The sequence below is a fragment of the Halictus rubicundus genome, chromosome 3 (assembly GCF_050948215.1).
Source record: "Halictus rubicundus isolate RS-2024b chromosome 3, iyHalRubi1_principal, whole genome shotgun sequence".
NCBI classification, from domain to species: domain Eukaryota; kingdom Metazoa; phylum Arthropoda; class Insecta; order Hymenoptera; family Halictidae; genus Halictus; species Halictus rubicundus.
In genome coordinates, this window is record NC_135151.1 from 18,227,094 (window position 1) to 18,246,550 (window position 19,457).

Genomic DNA, 19,457 nt, shown 5'->3' on the forward strand with positions numbered 1-19,457 from the left:
CGGCTCGTATTAAACTAATATCTTAGCTTGGCCGGTAACTCAACGAGTACATGAAAAATGTGTCAAAAATAAGGACGAAAACTTGAGGCACGTAAAATCATTTTTTGACGGTAATGTAGTCACTCTACCTTATCGCGAATCTACGAAGACCGGGCCCTTAATTTCTGAATGATCACGTCGAGGACATAAAGTAGCGTTTCCGGGCAGATTTTCGCGCGTGGGTATCGGCACGCTTTGACCGTTCGCATTTGTGCACTTCCCGCTGCAATCTTCGCGCGTTCTTTTGACGAACGCCGCGCCGCCGGCTACGATTCACGTGTCAGATTCGCATCATCTTCCGTCCACACCAGGAATTTTATAATAGCCCCCTTGTTTCCTGTCTATCGATCACGATTGGATGATTAGTCACTCGAAAGTTAACGATTCTACCCTCTCAGTCTCATATATTTATTTCCGCAAAAGTCTATTTTCCTATGCAAAAATATATGAATAAAACTACTTTTTTGTCGATAAAAATGACAAATTAGAAATTAAATAAATAATAAACTTCTAATGTTTCTTTTAAATCTAGTATAGTTTCTTTCGAAATCTAGTCCCTACAGTTCAAACCTATCGAAATCAACACAACTTTGACTTTCTTTTCAAAATTAAATTTCTCGAAACGTGAGAGTGATGGAAAATAAACAGTTTCATAATATGCGCATGCAACTCAATAAGATTTCTCTAGCGACCATAAAGAGACTACTAACCATACTAAGAGACTACTACCATAAGAGACTAGTGATTTCTATATAGACGTCGCCAAGGCCTGGATGATAAATGTCGCGGAAGCTCGAGAGGCCTCGGACGCCGAGGAGTGTAAACATAACACAGCTCGGGTATGTCTCCTAGGTGATACACGACACTGGCAAGACCCGTATTGTCGACTCCAAGTATTCGGAATAATAAAAAAATGTAAATACGAGATGCCGAGGAGAAGAAATAACATGATCGTAAGTTTCTTTTGCACTTTATTTCGTAATTTATACATTCTCTCCCCGTTGTATCCTAACAGTTTGAAGTAATGAAACATTCGATATGAAAACGAACCGTATACAAAGTACCGGCCGTTTTTTGTAACACGAATTAACGCGGCGATGTGTATTTTCCCTTCATTTAATTGACAGGCTATAGCACAGAGATGCTACTGTTCACTCTTTCGGTGTTGTGTCGAGTATTCGTGCAATATCAGACGCGGTATTGAAATTCAAATAATTTCTAGTTAGATCGTCTTAGAAAATATCCTGCATTTCGAGGTCAATATATTAACACGCCTAAGCGCGGAGCTTGAAAGTTTGATGTCGGTCCCCAGGGACCGGCGTAGCGCTTAACGCGTTAAGTCGCTAGTGCAACGAAATATAATTTCGGTTATTAAAATAGGTACACGTATCTTCGTTTCTATACTGAAAGACAAATTTTTCTAAAAGAAAAATTATAGATTATAGCTGCAGACAGAATATTTTCTGAGACGACCTATATCAAACAATATTCAATTCGAGTACAATTTCTGGACGAACACTGAAAGAGTTCGCAACGTGTGGAGACTATCGCGACGAGAGATTAACAAATAGATCGTCTTTTAGTTAGCACACATGAGGCTGAGTATCGTCGATCTGTGTAAGATGTTGTAGCCGACCTCCGCGCGGTCTTACAAAGCGTACCGGGATAAAACATTGATAATAGTATCACGTTGCCGTAAGATATTGTTTGTATGTTAGTACGAATAGCTTATAGCATTATTAGACGAATAAAAACAGTATCACATAATATCGAAGACTATTTTACGTAGCTACATATGTATAAACCTCCCATGAGCAGGTATCTTAATCATCGATCCGTTCATCGAATCTTAATTCTTCTTCTATCAAATCGCCATTACAAATGTGTCGTATCAAAGTCCGTTCTCCTCTAATTCCATTCTGACATCTATCAACTATGGTCGAGTGTGTTAACATCAATCGTGAAAATCGATAAAGGGTGGAGGGAGATCACTGAAAACCGGCTCGCTCAAATTCTCCGCCTTCACGTTTTCAGTATGCACAATCATGCACGCGCGCGCGCGCGCAAATACACATACATATATAATCGGAGTACATACATATATCGCATGTAAGTTTGCCACACAAAGCCCGAACGATTCTTAGTTTCTGTATCTGGCCACTCGCGCCGAGAACAGAGGAATAGTATTAAGATACTATGCTTAGAAAATTGGGAAAGTTGTTGTCTAAATACAGAACACCGATAACGAAGAATAGATAAAAGATTGTTACTGCACACTATAATAAAACAAAAATAAGATTTCATTCTCAATGAGTAAACATACAACATGTTCCACTTATTTATATCTTATTATTGTATTTTTTTTTCTGTTAAAGATCGTTTAAAATATTAGGTTTTTGCCATTTATCTTGATTGATCTCAATGCGATTAGTTTAGGCATTCAGTCAAAAATATTTCTGTGAACTTAAAATTAAAAAACATACTACAATTAGTCCGGACAAGTAAAACATCTTGTATTAATGCTATTCCTGTTTACTACATGCTATTCAAATTAATTTGTAGATCTGTAATCATCGCCGGCTGCTGATTTTTACAAACAGTTTCACAACATAGTAAGACTCACTCCACAAAAATGAAGGAGGCGTTATTATTATACATAATGAGTCATCTAAGGCTGGAACGTAAAATATCTTCGTTATTTTTAATATCATAAGGAAATTAATAATTAAGCTTTTAAATTCAAGTATCTCTTGAACCAATTGTATTTGATTATGAACAGCTTAATGCCTCTTCTTATAGGGAATAACAAGTTACACGAATGAGTGCGTTAAAAATTATATTGTTCCATTAAAGAGAATAAAATAAAAGCATTAAAACCAACGGATACTTGAGTTCCAGTTTTAGGTGACACATCTTGTGTGCTGGATGATTTGCAATTACAATATATATATATATATATATATATGAGATTTACTAACAGTTTCAATGGAACTAAATTGAATATATAAATCAGCGGGAACCACAGATTAAATATCTTTTAAATCTACACAGAGTTACCCTGAACTTCCTATTTGATCATACATAATTCATTATTAAATTGGACACAATGTTAATAATCGTGATATTTATATGCAACAATCGTTTTTGATCAGCATGATGACTTATTTTTAGTATGAAAAAGTATGTACAACATCGAATATATTTTTCAAATGAGTCCTCTAAATGAAAATGGTACATAATTATGAAATTAGAATACACAGGGCCACCAATTACACTACTGTTTAGAAGCATAACCGGAACTGTGTACTTAATTCATTATGGCACCGGTAAGAGCTATTCCCGATTAATCTCGAGAACTTATAAAACAGAAAAGGAAATGTGAAAGTAAAACATTTTGACTTCGAAATCCTTTTTACATATGGCATGGTTATATGCATTTACTAAATATCGTTATATCTATAAGTGCTAAAATCTTATTAAACGAATCGATAAATCACATTCTCTGTCTCTCCATAATACAGGCAAGAACATAGACTCTTTAACATGCATGCTGATTTTACTAATAATGCACCATCAAATAATCAAATCAGTTACTAATGATATTACGTTATTCTATAATTGATTGTACAAATTGAAAATCTATATTCTTGTCAGTAATACTCCATTACATAACTGAATATTGTACTGAGAATTTGTTTCAGGATTGTATACAGAAAATAACATGAAAGCTTGACTCACAAACGCATAAGACTAGTATGCTAATGAAAATATTGTTATAGACACGTAATAATAATAAAAACTTAGGGACTGTGATATTATACATATAATTGAGAATCGTATATAACATGTTCGCCAAACATACAGACTAAACTGACTTTCTAAGTACAGAGAAACTCATGCCGAAGAGAAATATTTACATAAACATATTATAAAGTGGCAATTCAGTTATTCCGCTTAAATAAACATAGAAATGTCTGAATTACATAATTTAACTGAAGAAGAATAACACGGAGCGTATTTCTAACAATTCATGAGCAAATGACTTTTTGGAGGTGGCACAATGAATATATGTACTTTGTAATATAGTTCTTAAATGCTTCCCAAAAAATAGGTAACGAAAAAATGTTTAAAATCCTCATTACTAACGTCTTTCAGTATTATAATAACGTGCACGATATACTAATAATTATTCAATTGAAAATGTTAAAGTAACTATTCCTATACCGCAAATTTTATGTTGCCATCTTAGTATAATATACATATGTATATACATAGTAATAAAATAAATACGTGTCTACAATAGAATTAATTTCACAACATAACACGTTAACATAGAGCTTCGAATTAAAACTTAACATACAAGCTTGATAAATACTGCCATCGATTTTTGTACAGAAGTATATGTATTTTACAAAACACGTAAGTACGTTCTTACATTAATTACACGGAGCGAAAAAGATTCCAATGCTTAAGTTTCATAAAAAGTTTTAGCAGACGCTAGTGTAATATCAATAGTTTGTGAATAACATCCCGTGAATAAAAAACTGATATTACATTTTTATTTGAATTAACATAAACGATGGTTAAAAAAAGGAAACACAACATAGAAATATCTGTTAAACGATTTGGAAGATCCTCTGTAAATACTTTTATATTATCCAGTAAGTACAGTTACGATAAGTATGCTAAGATATTAAAATTTACACTATAGCACCACACGTGGGTGTTTTACTTTGGATTTTAAGATATTCTTAATAATATTAATGTACATATAATATTCCATTTTGTTACATTACAGGTTTTCCAATGTGTCCCATTGGCAAACAGTGTTGCTATCGTTTTCAATTAGCTTATGTTAGTACTTCGAAGTACTTACTTCAGTCCATTTAACCCTGTACCTCAAATACAATCATATTTTTAAAATATTTTAATTTTACAATACAAGCTATTTAATAAAACTGAAATTTTTAACCAATTACTTTTTACTATCTACGCATGCAAAGATCGCATTTATCGATAACTTTTCAAATAATGCATCAGGCAACTGTACACATCTTCTGCACTATTACGATAGTTCCAAAATACAAAAAAAGAGCATACAAGTCACATCTTTATCTTGACTAGACAGAAATAAAACAAAAGAGAAAATAATGAAATCTACATATTTCCACAAGGATAATTTTGAAACTTTACGTTCTGAAAAATGTATAGCTATCTTTGGCTAATTCATCTTCTTTTCTTTCTATTTTTAGCCAAAGAAAATTGATTACATAAATACGTTTCTAATAGAAATAATTATAGAACATTTTATAAAAATTGACACGGAACTTAATTTTATAAATTATTATACAATATATTAATCCATTTAGCATCTTCAACATATATAACATTCAAAAATAGTTTATAGTGAACTAGAAAAGAGGTACTTATTTATACACCAGTATTTTATAAGTAAATCGTCTTACTATGTGCTAATAATTGTTCAATCAGCTGCCTGATGGTTATACAATGAAATAAATAAATCTTTTGTTTGGTATTAGGAAATGTTCAAGTAAAATTAGGTCTATTTAAAAAAGAAAAACGGTTTAAAATAGTATGGATTTGACTTGAAGGTAAAATTTTAAATGTCTGTCTTCATCACGTATTTTTTTTTTTTGTAATTATTTAATTCTACCAAATTCATTTTGCGTAAGTAATTAATAACATATTTTTTGCATAAATCACTGTATCTTTAAAAAAGAATTATTGCTTATGCCAAGTACATTAAGATTCCATAATATTACAATTAACAATTGAAAAAGTACTTAAAAAAAAATATATATCTTCCTAAAATATATCAGAAGTACATACCGCTGTTTGCAATTCTTACAGCATTTCGCACTGAAGTATTAACGGAGTACAATTCACTAATTCACATTTCGCTGTATCTAAAGCAACTCTTATTATAAATGATTCAGTTATCAATGTTATAGAAAGTTAGTTATGAACTCGTCGAATCATATAGGAAAATGTAGAATACCAGCCTATCTTTACAACTCTTATTTATCAAAACGTCTGTAACCATTTACCGATAGCTTCTTTGCTTACCGTGTTTTAGAGCAAAGAATTACCTAACAATCTCCAAATTCTTTTTCGGTTGTTTATATCTTTGTACGTTTCTGTATAAAAACATCTGCACCTTGTACTTTATACAATTGTTTCGACAATTTTTACGTTACGATGAAGTTGTTCTTGATTTACGTAAACGAAACATAAAAAAAGATCAAGACTCATAAATCAATCTTTGATAATGTGGAAATATTTCCCATGTTGGAAGATGTAAGCCAAACTCTAAGGCCACCAAAACAGCAAATTCAGATGTTATCAAATCCTTGCGATTTAAACGAAATATACCTTCAATTCTCTGGAAATTATTTAAAAATTGTACTTTATATAAAGTTCTTTAACATATTACAGCAACGTGTATTGACATAAAATTCATATGTTTTTAATAAATACCTCTATTAATGATTTAAGTACGTCACCCTTTACGTCATTTAGTTTCGCTGCCAAAAGCAAGCATGCACCAGCACATAATTTTCGTGTTTGTTTCGTGACAACATTTCGAAGAATAAGTTTCTCAAAATATACGTAAGCCATTGCCACTGTCAGCAGATCAATCCCGTACTCCATTTTTGCTATCTTTCTCATTTCTCGCTTCAAACTAAATGTAACATTATCAATTCTTGCATTAGGCGAATTTCTAAATACTAAATTATTATAGCTTTTAATACTAACCTTCTTAACTTGCTCAAAGTAAGTTGAATATGCGGGAACTTCTCTTTAAATTTATCATTCAATTCCTTTTTTAAGTCTGATGGTCGTACATAATCAATAACTGACGCCTATATAAAAGGCAGTAGATATTTAACAGTCAAACATTATTGTTATTCCAAAAAGTAAGTTTTTAAATGTATTTACCATATATGATGTAAACGTGAGTAGTGTTCTATGCTTTCCAGCTATAAGTTCTGGATCATCTAATAAATTGGGATTATATTGCAACGATTGATCATCCCAGTCATAGACTACAATATCAAAAACATTATTTTATCATCTTGTGTAATAATTTATATTTCATTATTTAATTATGTACCTTTTGAATCAGTATTAAAAGACAATGGAGGGGATTCAGGTGTTAAATGTTGAGCACGATGCGTGGTTGTATCATAAGACAAGCACCTGTAACAAATTACTCTCCACTGAAATACACCAGTCAAGTTTCCATTCTAAGTTGCATGCACTAAATAATTTATTTCACCATTATTATTTATATTAAGTGCATAATGCTAAGTCAACTAATACTTCGTATGAATTATGAATACGCATGTATGTGTGTAACAATGAAAATATGATAATGTGTGTACGTGAGCAATAATGCCTAAACGTTTTATTTATATTATTAACGAACTTTGGTTTTGACAAAAATATTACTTTGACTCACTCTAAAAATCATATTAATAATTTTTTCAAATTAACGATACCAGCACACACTACTAAGTTTTCAAAATAACTTTTAATCATAATAATTACTACCTATTCAATTGTAGGTTCATTTTTTAAAATTTGAATATGCAATTATTTATTTATGCGATCACGAGAATAAAAATTATAATAAAAAAAGCTTTATACATACACATAATATTATATCTACATAATACAAAATATACAAAACGTACAAAAGGTAATTTTATCTAATTACGTATTACTCAAAGTTATTTGTCATGAAACAAAATAAATAAAATTTCATATTTTGGCAACATATACCTATGTAAATTTTTTTAAGTACAATACTGTTACAGTTTTTACCATTTAGAGTGATCCACATTCCATGTAATAGTTTTTGTCCTGCAAAACATGGTTAAAACATCTTGTTATAAAATAAACAAATAATGTAATGCATTTTCTGTGAAAATACATTAACAAAATACATGATACACGAATGAAAATGAAAGTACAATATAAAATGTGAATGGTTATAAGAATGTTAACTACTAATTATTTTATAGCCTCTTTTGATTTCTAACTAAATTTACAAGTTTAAGTGAAATATTGAACAACAATAGCATATTAATTGTTACATTGAATACCTTGAAACCATAGGATGCTTGTTAGGCATAACATGTGTAAGCTCTATTGCCTCGTTATCGCTAAAATGTAATTTTTTGTCCTTCTGAAATTGCCTAGATGGTACAAGCAACTGTCCATAAGATATTTCCTAAAAAAGAGAACATTAAGTTTACTTGTGACAAAAAGGTTTAAAGTTATTATACGTGTACATTAATTAGGTACCTGGCCGTCTTTAGCACGTTCTATACCCAACAAACCAAACGGATCAATGTTATCATTGATTGCAGATAATGGGCGCTGTGAAGAAATATTTTTTCTTCTTCCTGTATCTTTGCGCAATTCAGACCTGTAAATAAAAGCAGAAATGTATAATGGCAATAATATTTGTACTATTTAGCACACTTAAAACAGATGTTACTATATACAGTTTATTTACATACCAACTAGATCTTTGTCCTTTGTTATATGGAAGAGCAGAAAATACTAAGAATGGTACGCGTTTGTTAGAAACCAAAACTAATCTATCATCTCCAAATTTGTAACCATTTATAGGATGCTGCATTAAACGCAATTCTCGTGTGACTTCTGGTATTATACCACTATTTGTACATCCAGATTGCGTACTATTTGATACTTTTGTTTTACATTTAGAAGATTGTGATTTAGAACGTACAGAGCCAATGCTCTCATTAGAGCTATTATATTGGTGCTTAATATCTTCAGAAAGCGTAGACGTTTGGTGAGTTATACGTTTCTTATATTGTAGTGAGCCCACTCGCCTTTCAGGTAAAGAATATTCACTGCCAGTAGTGCCGGTACTAAGAAACAGAAAAAAATATCTTTATCCTACCTACTATAATAATTGAAAATAATTATTTTATAAAATGAAGGTACTAAACTTGCTTTACTTTATTACTTAAGACTTTAATATATAAATACAAAAAGCATACACCTTAAGTAGAATATCCTTTGTTTGTACATTTCTATAATATAATAATGATAACATTTAATATATGCATAATAATACACTCAATGTATTCTACAATGCCATTAGAATATCTGTTCAATTCAATTAGTATAATTAGATATATATATTTACTAAAAAGTAAAATAATTATATTATTGCGGAGAGTATTTATATACTCTAAACTCTACAGCTTCTTTACAATATGTAAACCAAAACATGAGCAAACAAATACAATCTTTTATGTGGTATTTGAAAGTGTTCCCTCATTATTTTATTCTGCTTTATTATTTGCCAAAATGATAACTGCTCCTGTACTTATTCTAAATGCAAAGTATCCACGTGAACTATGGAATAAAAAACTGATAAACACATTAAATCAAGCACAACAGACAGACCAAACAGACCAACGTACACGTAAACAAATGCTTACCGTTCTCTAAATGAACTATGAAATCCAGACGTCATGTGTGGATAACTTCTTTCCTGTTCAAGAAAAGTAGCTACCACTGCCTTCGCAGGGGTCAACACTCCATCTGAATTTGAGCTAAATGAATTGTGTTCAGCATTCTTTTGCACCAGTTGTGGTGACGATGATTGTTTTGTAGATAGATGTATTAAGTGCTCTTCTGTACCGTCATCAAGAACTTCCTCACTGGAAACGTCCAGATCGGTTTGACGAGCATCTGCCTGATGAGCTTGACTGTCGCTCAAAGTACGAGTATGAGCAGGACCATTTCGCGATAGAACGGCTAACTTGGTATCCCGGTGGCTGCCATCAAGGGAGATGTTCGAAAGAAACGTTAAGGCGGCCAACCTTCTACGTGAATTATTCTTTTTTAAGGCTGCTGCCATTCCACGGTTGACCGTGTCGAAAGACCGGTGTTACCGAATACCAACGCAAACGACCAGGAAAGGGACAAGTGTCCAACAAGGACTCTTTTATCAAACGAGGACAACTACTAGGATCACAACTCATTGTCACAGCTCGTACACTTAGTCCTGACATTTTCCATCAATGTGCTTACACAATGCACGTACCAACGTGAACCGGTGTCACTCGTCATCATACCGTTTTCTCTCATAAGATTAAAAAACAATTCCTGCCACCAATGAAACAACCTTCCTTCCTACTACGCAACACAACGACCCATCCTCCTCTAAACAGCAAAGTGGTATCTTATCTTGTTCTGCGACTGCGCATAATAACCCTATATTAATTTAGGAATATATATATACATATACACATATATATAGCATTTTCTAGAAAGTTAACCCTTCTGTTTTAGTAAATCAATCATATTTTCCCTAGGAAAATTTTTCTATACTATAAATAAATATTTTTTTAATATGAATTTTGCATAAGTACACATATATCATTATATTTAGAGGTTACGACGACAGTTAAAAATTACTACGCATTACCGACTATCATTTTATCTATATAGTCAATTTCTTATATCAAAAAACAATATAACATCACAGACAAGGTATAGGAGTAGACCAATCACCATATGGGGTTTCGTGTCTCGCGATCTGAAATACCGACATCGTTAACAACAACTATATTTCCTACGCCATCTACTCTGAAGAACAATAAATGTTGCAACTAGATCCACGTGAACCTTAGACCATATATACCCCCCGGCCAGTGTTATGTTCATACCGCGGTAGTGGGGATAATTCCGCGACGACTAGCTCAGAAATCTCGATAACATATGTCCCAGATTGCATTGGGTGATTGGTCTACTCCTATACCTCGTCTGTGATAACATTATGGTACTCAATCCTTGTGCTCTCATGTAGTATATAAATATCTTTTTAATATAAAAGTATAAAAAAAGGTAATAATCTTATAATTAAATTAGAAAACAATATTTTTCTTGAAATTACTACTTAATCATTTACATTATTTAGAATAACAAAACCTTACCTTTTTGATGGTGTTTGAAGTTATTAATCGATGATACAAAATTTTTTAAAATTTGCTAATGCGGTATAGCGATTGTAAATTAATTAAAGTTTTAGAACAAAAATAGAATCATACGTTTTAATAGAACTATAGTTATTTTATTTCATTTGATAAAAATTATTTCTTTTATATATGTGTATATATATATATATATATATATATATATATATATATATATATATATATATATATATATATACTTTGATATTTAAAACAGATATTTCATTTCTCCATAAATATTTCTTATTAACATGCGACATACATCTGCGTTACGCAAAAAATTATAGAAATCATATTTTCATATGTATTAATATTATTTTTGTAGCACAATTTTTTTTCAATTAAATATAAAACAAATATAACAGTAATATATTAAAATACTTAAATTACGTACTATTTGCATCAATTTAACAGCAACTCTTAAAATATCTAATTTATTATAACAAATAAGCAAACGATATCAAAGATAATAAATAAAAATGAATGAAGCATATTTTTCTATACAACATTGGAAGTAATTCAGGTATAAAACGCGTATAAATTTGTTTAAAATGCCACTGCATTCTATTATTAATAATTGAAAATATTTGAACCACTTTTTTAAACATTGTACATATAATTATTCTATCATAAATAATCATTGTTATATTGTTTATTAAAATGTATCATACATAAACAAGGTTGAAAATATACATACCCTTATATAGCAATGTAAAGATATTCAAATTTTTTAAATGGATTAAGAATTATTATTTACATATTTTTCTGATATTATAAACCTATATGCAAAGAAATCTTAAGTTTAAACCATACAGCATACAAGCTGATACGACGCTGTAATGAAAGCAAAAAACTAATGTAATAGATATAAAAACGTTATGAAGTATTATATGAGAAGAAAATATTCTTCATTTAAATATTTAGTTATTGAATTATATTGAACTAAAAGACTAGCAATGAGAAAACAAATACCATGTCACATTATTTATTGTGATTTTTAAAAATTATTTAAATATTTACGTTTCTTCCGTTAGGTTCATGCATTATAATATCTTATTGTTTACAGATCTCTAAAATTGAAATTTTCAGTTAATGTTAATGTATCCAAGTATCAATCTTGCATATTCAATTTACGACTTGAAACATTTTTAACGTTGTCTACACTACTCGTGTAAAATAGAACTTTCTTAATATTTAAAAAAATTGATATTGAGTAATGTTCTTTTAAAACAAAATAAAAGTCTTTCATTTATGTAAGTTGAGTTAATCATAGATCCTAAAATTCTTTAAACAATGTGACAATGAGTTGAATGACATTAGAATCTAATTTCTACAAGCAACAAAGTTCGTACAACATTTTGTTAATAATTATAAAGAAATTTATATTTAATTTACACAATGATAATAGAAAATTCCGTAAACTCTGAAATAATCTAAAATGACATCGCAACGGAAATAACATCCAATTGTTTCAAATATACAAATCCATCCGCACTGTATTCTTAAAATAAATAATTTTATCAGATTTTTTTAATAATCAAACAGTTTAATTGAAATTCATAATGTTAGCTGCTATGGTAGCTTATGCTAAGTATAGATTTAGTATCTTTAACTAAATGTCCAGGCTAGATTGTATAGGAAAATCCTAAGATGGTTATAGACGTTGCCATCGTATCAACATAAGACTATTCGAAGATTCAATAGCCCTTGATATGGAGTCATATAGTCCATGTCCCAGCCACAATTGATTCAACTGCCTGTATTTTTCATGACACAGCCGGAGGGGATTTCCTCTTCGTAAACCTTGATCCGTTTCTCCGTATTCATCAAAATAAGGTGGACAAACAAACGATCCTCGAATTGGACTTCTCAAGAAAAGTATTTCACATTTTCGTACTCGTAAAAATATTCCGACTCCCGCACCGCACGTACTTGCGTGATATGTACACGCACCGACAGTCATCTTATCCAGTTCAGTTTGGCAACAGTAACTTTGAGAACATAACATTTCTCCACAAACCAGGCACATCGTTGGATTCTTCAAGTGCTCTTGTTCGCTATTGGAACATGTGAATGATGATGTCATATTTATCAATTCACTATAATCTTCTGGAAGCTCGACCAATTTATTAACTTTCAAAGGTTCTTTATATACTATGATCGCACTAGCACCAGCCAAATGCATTTGAACAATGGGATGACTTTTCCAAACATTTATCAATTTCATAATTACATCTAAATTTGGCTTCACTAATTCATCACATGTTGTGGGTAGACCCAAATATGCACAGATGTTTTCATACGTAGCTCCTTCTACTTTAGTTAATTCCTCCGGAGCTGGAACATCAGTTACATAATGAAAATAGAGAGCACAACATCTAAGGAAAGGCATACAAGCTTCCTTGACTCTTCTCCATATTTCCGAAACTGTTTGCGTCTCGATATTCACGTTTAAAGCTTGAACCAATATGAGGATGGATTCTGCCGACCTTTCAGTCATTTCTTGTCCTTCTGTATCCATTCCTTCGTTGAAATCTGATGTTAACAATATTTTTACTATAAGAGACAGGAATACAAGTTGCAAGGCGTAAAAGTCACACATTCCACCTGTAATGATTTGTGGTGGTGTATCATCTTTCGTATTGAAAAGATTTGGAAGTGAATTAATTAAAGGAACGAGCATTCCAAATGAATCCCAATCTAAGATACTTGCTGAATCATGTGGGTTCTTTAATAACAACGTCAAATAGGAGAGAGCATGATTTCTGATGTTATCTTTGTTCGCCCACGTCAAATTTGTACCGCTATTAGCCGTACACGCAGACCCCAGAGTAGCTGAAATTCTAGCAAGACCTTCTAAACTATCCCTTTGCCTAGACGATAAAGCACCCAACAATGGTTTATCCATATCACGGAGGATAAATTCTATGGCATGAATAGTGTATGCTGTTGATTTCCATACTGATAATGGGACTGTGGGATCATTTTCACGCGGTTCTGTTCCACAACCTACTGTATACGTTGCCTGTGCGAAAAGATGTATCATCGATACCAAATTTTCAGAAATAGTTGGTCCAGGATGACCATACGTTGATGCTAAAACTTCCACTACCGGATCTACAAGCGTATGAGAAAAAATGTTAGGACCACTATGAGATCCATGTTCCAAAGGATTATCTTCTTCCATAGTCTGATTATCTTGAGACTCGGTGTTTGCGTAATACCGACGATATTCTAACTTGGATTCTGTTACCCTTAAACCTTCCAACCATGTACTGAAATCAAGCTGAGGCAGATTTTGAGGTGTTGGTTGTAATATGCCTAACGACGGTAAAAGAGGTAAAACAGTATTACTAAGACACTCGCAAAGTGGACAAAGATATTCGTGTTTCTCCACGTCAAAACTTGCTGGTTGCCGTAAACGGAATGGCCTCCTATTCTCTTTAGCGAGAACATTATTAAAGTACTTTTGCCAACAATTTACATGCATCACATGACCACACGTACCAGTATGCGGTGATGCACCTAATTTTGCCGAAAGGTACAACGGATCAGGTTCGTTAAGTGAATCGCCTCTATATTGGCATAGCACTGTAGACTGTTGCACACAGGCAGCCAATACCATTGCTGGACCAGCTGCAGTTACAGTTTGGTTTTCCTGGCACAAGATGCAAGTATAAGTTTTCTCTTCGCACATTCTTGCTGTTTGTTCAGTACCAACGGCAACGGGTGTTTTTTGAAAACATTCATTCAGATCTATAGTAGAACCTCGATCATTAGACTTGTTGGCATCTATGTCAGCTTCCTCAAACAATTCGGCATTCTTCTTCATAAAATGTTTCTGCATAGCAGCCATTTGTGCCATTACTTTTGCACGTTTCTGGGCTGCCATTTTTGTTCTCCATTCTTTATCATTTTTATTTCTTTTAGCGTAGCTCGCGGGTCCTGTTTGCGCTACCAAAGGTGTACTACTATCTTCTACAGTATTTCCAGCAACTTCTCTGTATTTTAATAAAACCCACATTAATAAATCTTTATGTGTTTCTACCCGTGGACTGATGTAGAGATCCTCCAATAATTTGAAAATGTTCCATTTGACAGCTCTGGCAGTAAATGTAAGAAAAGGATAGTAGCCCGACTCTTGTTCTTGAAGCGCGTAACCAATAAGATGTAAAACTTTATGCACCTGCGGCTCTGAGAAAGAGCAAAGTCCACAATTAAGTGCTCTTTCCAGTACAATTTTCATAATATGTAACATAACATCGCATTGCAGTAAATTAGTAACTAAACTAAATAGTTCTGACAGTCTGGGAAGTTTGGGAGGTGGACAACATTCTAATTCTCCAAGAGCCTTTCTTCGTTTTCGCTGTACCTCTTCAGATTTGCTTAATTCCTCCTTTGTGTAGTGATAGAAAAAAATATTATATTCCGAGTAAAATTCTGGTTTCAGTTGATATACCCCCTTTCCTCCTGATGCTTGAGAAGGTTTTTTGAAATCTGCAACTTCATGGATTACTTGTTCCATTCCCATTTCTATGTTTGGGTCATCCGGTAATGCCTTACTAAGTTCTGAATGAGAAAGTGGTTTAATACATAATTGTTGTATTATATCTTTCTTCAAGCGGTCATCAGGAGTGACTTGCCCTACTCCAGGTACATATCGTTCACCAATTATTATTATCAGTAGCCCTAGGAATTCTTCAACTAATCTAATTTCTTCCAGATCTAAAGCAGTATTTCCAAAATCTGAATTCGCCCAGCGCAGTAGATTATATTTGTTTAGAACGTGAATTAAAAATTCATTACTCTCTATTAAAGATGCTCCAGCTTGAAGTAATATAATGTCTGTGTCTAACATTTCGGAACGACATTTCACATTATGATAGAAATACAGTTGATTTACCAAAGAATATCCGTTCCTCCTCCACATACCAGCATGTGCCTGTGAAATCATTACTTGCGCAGCCAATACAGGTTCTATAATTTCTTCCGGTGTCGGTTTTGCTTGGTTAATAAATTCGTCACATTGAAAATGTAAATTATGTTGTTCAAGGTACAAAAAAAGCCCAGCTAAAAATCTGGATAGAGGAAGGTGTATAGATACTGGTTCAGATGACACGTCGTACAGAATACATGTTGCACTGTGATCTACTAATTCTCTCACTTGTGTTGGACGATAATCGATTCCTGCCTGCTTGCTCAATCTTCTCAAAACCAATCTGAAAGCTTTTATCAAGACAATTCGATCTGAGCCACACCATTGTAGAGCAAGCGTCATAACCGGAGATAGCCTAACATGTAAATTAAAAGCAGATTCCCATTCAGGTTCGTACTCTACATGTTGGCCAACTTGTCTCAGCACTGCATCCATGCATTGCATACTACAAAGTAGAGTCAGTAAAAGTGAAAGTCCTTGTAAGAATCCTTCCCTCAGCTCATCTGTCCAAACGGTTGGTTTGGTGCTTAGTAAATATCGTAAATCATGGAGTATTTGTTGTGCTCTTCTAAAAGAGGAATGCGGAGGATCTCTTTCAAATTCCAGCTTTCCTGCTGCGTTACATCTTCGAGAGCTTTCGGAAATAAACGTATTCAACAAGATAAATAACACATTATGATGTGCAATGAGGTAGTGCGCCAGTGTTGGAACAGTAAATAACTGCACTGAAAGCGAAACAATAGAAAATGGATGATCATGATCGTCTCTTATGAAATCCGTCATAACACATCCATAATTATTGGTGAAGACGATTGCTAAAGCTTTCTTGCTTTCATACTGCATAAGCATTCCAGACATGAATAATCTGTGCCAGGCAGTTCTAGCAGATTTCCACAACTCTGAATCTCTCATAAGCATACCTTCTACAACGGAAATATCTGGTAATTTTGTATTTAGCGCAACATTACTGAAGAGCACTCTGAAACCTTCACTGAGACTTATAAATTGTTGCAACCAATTTAAAAGTTTCATAGCAAACGTTTGATGAGCAATTACATGGGCATGAACTACGAGAACTTTTAATGCTCGGCTGCTGTGTCTTTGAGTAAATTTTTCAATATCAAACTTTAAATCTTCGCAAACTTTAAACCTAGAACACTTCACAACAGCTCTACCTTCTCTATCGACATTTGTTACAAACTCTACCGCATCTTTTTGCGAGCACTTCATAACACGCATAAGTGTAGTGATTACCTGATCAAATGTATGTGTCTCATTATTAAATAGAACTGTACAATAAGAATCCAAAGAAGATAAAAGCGACAAAGGATCTTCATCATTTTCTTTGATTTGTAAGTCAGGAGGTACGCTTGTGTGTTCTAAAGATAACATTTCGTAGCAATATCTCAGGACTGCTTCAAAAGTTACGACCGCTCTTTCTGCAACATCACCAGGCAACTTGTTTCCGCAAGATTCTTTAGCTTGATTTCCAGCTAAATGTATATTACAAAATGGTTCTCTTTTCCAAGCTTCTGTATCTCCACAGTCACAACATCCTCCGCCGCTCGATGTACCCATTTTGTATTTATGATTTCGATGAGCTGACTGTTTAAAACAATCCACGCACAAAACACAAGTCATATCCATACAACATTCTCTGCAGCTATATGTTGGCTCTCCCATCTTGAATACTTTACCACATATATTGCTATCCATTTGACTTAGTTGTTTTAAAACATTTTGTGGATCACCATTGCAGATGAATTCTTCTAGTGTATAATATAATACTTTTTGCGCTGTTTCTTCGTCAAAACTCCAGTCCAAACAATCGCTATTTGGTTTAGGACTATATATTTTTGGAACCCAGATTCTCCAGTGTTCTTTAAAATGAGTACCCAACAATATTCCTTTACTCATTTTCTCCATCCACATGCTAACGCATGGTTGGCTATCGGTTGGTGGTTCGTTACCCATTATGGCAAGTTTAATTTTTCAAAATAATGTGCACTGAAATAATGAATATTAGAAAATTAAACTGAGGCTTCTAGATTTTTTAATATTAGAGATTCTATTGCATTATTAACTGTTGTTAACAGTATTCTCAAGAAATTTCCTATAAGAAATATAGTTTATCACATTAAACATTTATTTCCTTTTTAATAGAGACACGTTTACAATATCCATTATGTGTTATACATTCATTTGCAAGAAATATAAAAGAATTTTTTTGTTTAACCTTTAAACATCAACAATGTTTTCTAACTTATAATATTGTATAAATCTCTTTTATAAACGTAAATACTCAATAAAGATTATTATACTAACCACAGCAATACACAGGATCAACACGGTTTTCAATTTAATGGACCAACGGAAGGCAAATGCAAATTACTATACTTCTTACATTGTTGTTTAATCTAGTGTACAAATGTAAGGTGTGCTAGAACCATTGGTAGGATTCTACTACACAAAAGCCTTCGGTTCACTTTGACTATATAGTTTTATATCGAGACTTTTATTTCACGCATATTTACTCATTCTCTCTCAATCATAATCTGAAAGTGATAGGTTACCAAAAGTTTATAAAGAATAACGTATGTATGGGACATAATCCTGCTTTTTTTTCAGTTTAAGCAAAACATGTTTGTAACTGCGTATATTCACGTATCATTTTCATACCGTAAAATAGAATATTAAAGTGACGTTTCGAGAACCAGGAAGCAGGTTCAACAGTGTCGTAAGAGACAGAAACTAAACGTTACATTACGAAACTTGATATCTTATACAGATCGAATAACATTTCGATTTGAAAAACTATTTCATAAGTGCGACGGAGCTTTTACTAAACCAAACTATTTTTAACTTCCTCGGAAGACGATACTTACTATTATGACGACCAGGCCAAGGTTAATAAAAGATATTGAAAAGTTCTTTGTTTCACAAAATCTGTAGGTGATTCTTGATTACGTATATAATAAAGATTCAGAATCGAGACTTCATATGATGATCACAAGTGCGCATCAGAGATGCGTATATTGGGAAACAGCAATCAGCCAAGTTTTGACATTTCAGAACGAAATGATAAGTAATATTTTTGCACAGCTGCTTCAACAATGCACAAAATGGCTTATGAAGTTTAGAGTCTAAAACCATATGCATATTAGACGTGTTTTTGTGTTGATATCCGCTTTTGATTGCAGCGCCAAAACAATTAGTTTAAAACATTGCACATTTCCAAGAATTAAAAAATGAAGAGATTCAATACTATGTTTGCACTAGGAAGAAGTATCTTAATCCAAGGGATACTTTTAAATAATAACTTACGCAATAAATATATTTATTTGATCTTTGACCATTTATTTATTATATATGTCATTAAAACCGAATAAATTATACTACGCATTGTATAACTTTAAGAAACGAGTAAAACATGTTAC

At 32.6% G+C, this 19,457-nt stretch overlaps 2 protein-coding genes across 4 annotated transcripts; both read right to left on the reverse strand.

Moving 5' to 3' along the window:
- Positions 1-3,844: 3,844 nt before the first annotated feature.
- Positions 3,845-10,328, reverse strand: LOC143352848 (CDK5 and ABL1 enzyme substrate 2). Of its 2 annotated transcripts, XM_076785757.1 has the most exons (10): positions 9,546-10,328; positions 8,589-8,966; positions 8,371-8,494; positions 8,169-8,296; positions 7,888-7,926; positions 7,175-7,260; positions 7,000-7,106; positions 6,817-6,923; positions 6,538-6,742; positions 3,845-6,442 (listed from the first exon to the last, which is right to left on the reverse strand). In XM_076785757.1, the coding sequence occupies exons 1-10, from the start codon at positions 9,965-9,967 to the stop codon at positions 6,302-6,304; spliced, it is 1,737 nt and encodes a 578-aa protein (XP_076641872.1). In that variant the 5' UTR covers positions 9,968-10,328; the 3' UTR covers positions 3,845-6,301. The 2 variants fall into 2 exon arrangements, with proteins under 2 accessions (XP_076641872.1, XP_076641873.1); XM_076785758.1 differs by lacking the exon at positions 7,888-7,926 and having other exon boundaries at positions 9,546-10,324.
- A 1,390-nt stretch (positions 10,329-11,718) lies between these two features.
- Ubr1 (Ubr1 ubiquitin ligase) lies at positions 11,719-19,297 on the reverse strand. 2 transcript variants are annotated; one of them, XM_076785759.1, is made up of 3 exons: positions 18,906-19,297; positions 18,346-18,575; positions 11,719-18,027 (listed from the first exon to the last, which is right to left on the reverse strand). In XM_076785759.1, the coding sequence occupies exon 3, from the start codon at positions 17,992-17,994 to the stop codon at positions 12,739-12,741; it is 5,256 nt and encodes a 1,751-aa protein (XP_076641874.1). In that variant the 5' UTR covers positions 17,995-18,027; positions 18,346-18,575; positions 18,906-19,297; the 3' UTR covers positions 11,719-12,738. The 2 variants fall into 2 exon arrangements, with proteins under 2 accessions (XP_076641874.1, XP_076641875.1); XM_076785760.1 differs by lacking the exon at positions 18,346-18,575.
- Between the last annotated feature and the right edge of the window lie 160 nt (positions 19,298-19,457).

Bases quoted from the DNA above. Each gene is read 5' to 3' on its own strand.
- LOC143352848 (XM_076785757.1), bottom strand. From the start codon at position 9,967: ATGGCAGCAGCCTTAAAAAAGAATAATTCACGTAGAAGGTTGGCCGCC. The intron at 8,495-8,588 runs GTATGTAAATAA...TTTTATTTACAG, and splicing joins AAAGGACAAAGATCTAGTTG to GTCTGAATTGCGCAAAGATA. The intron at 6,924-6,999 runs GTAAATACATTT...CCTTTTATATAG, and splicing joins TCACGTTTACATCATATATG to GCGTCAGTTATTGATTATGT.
- Ubr1 (XM_076785760.1), bottom strand. From the start codon at position 17,994: ATGGGTAACGAACCACCAACCGATAGCCAACCATGCGTTAGCATGTGG.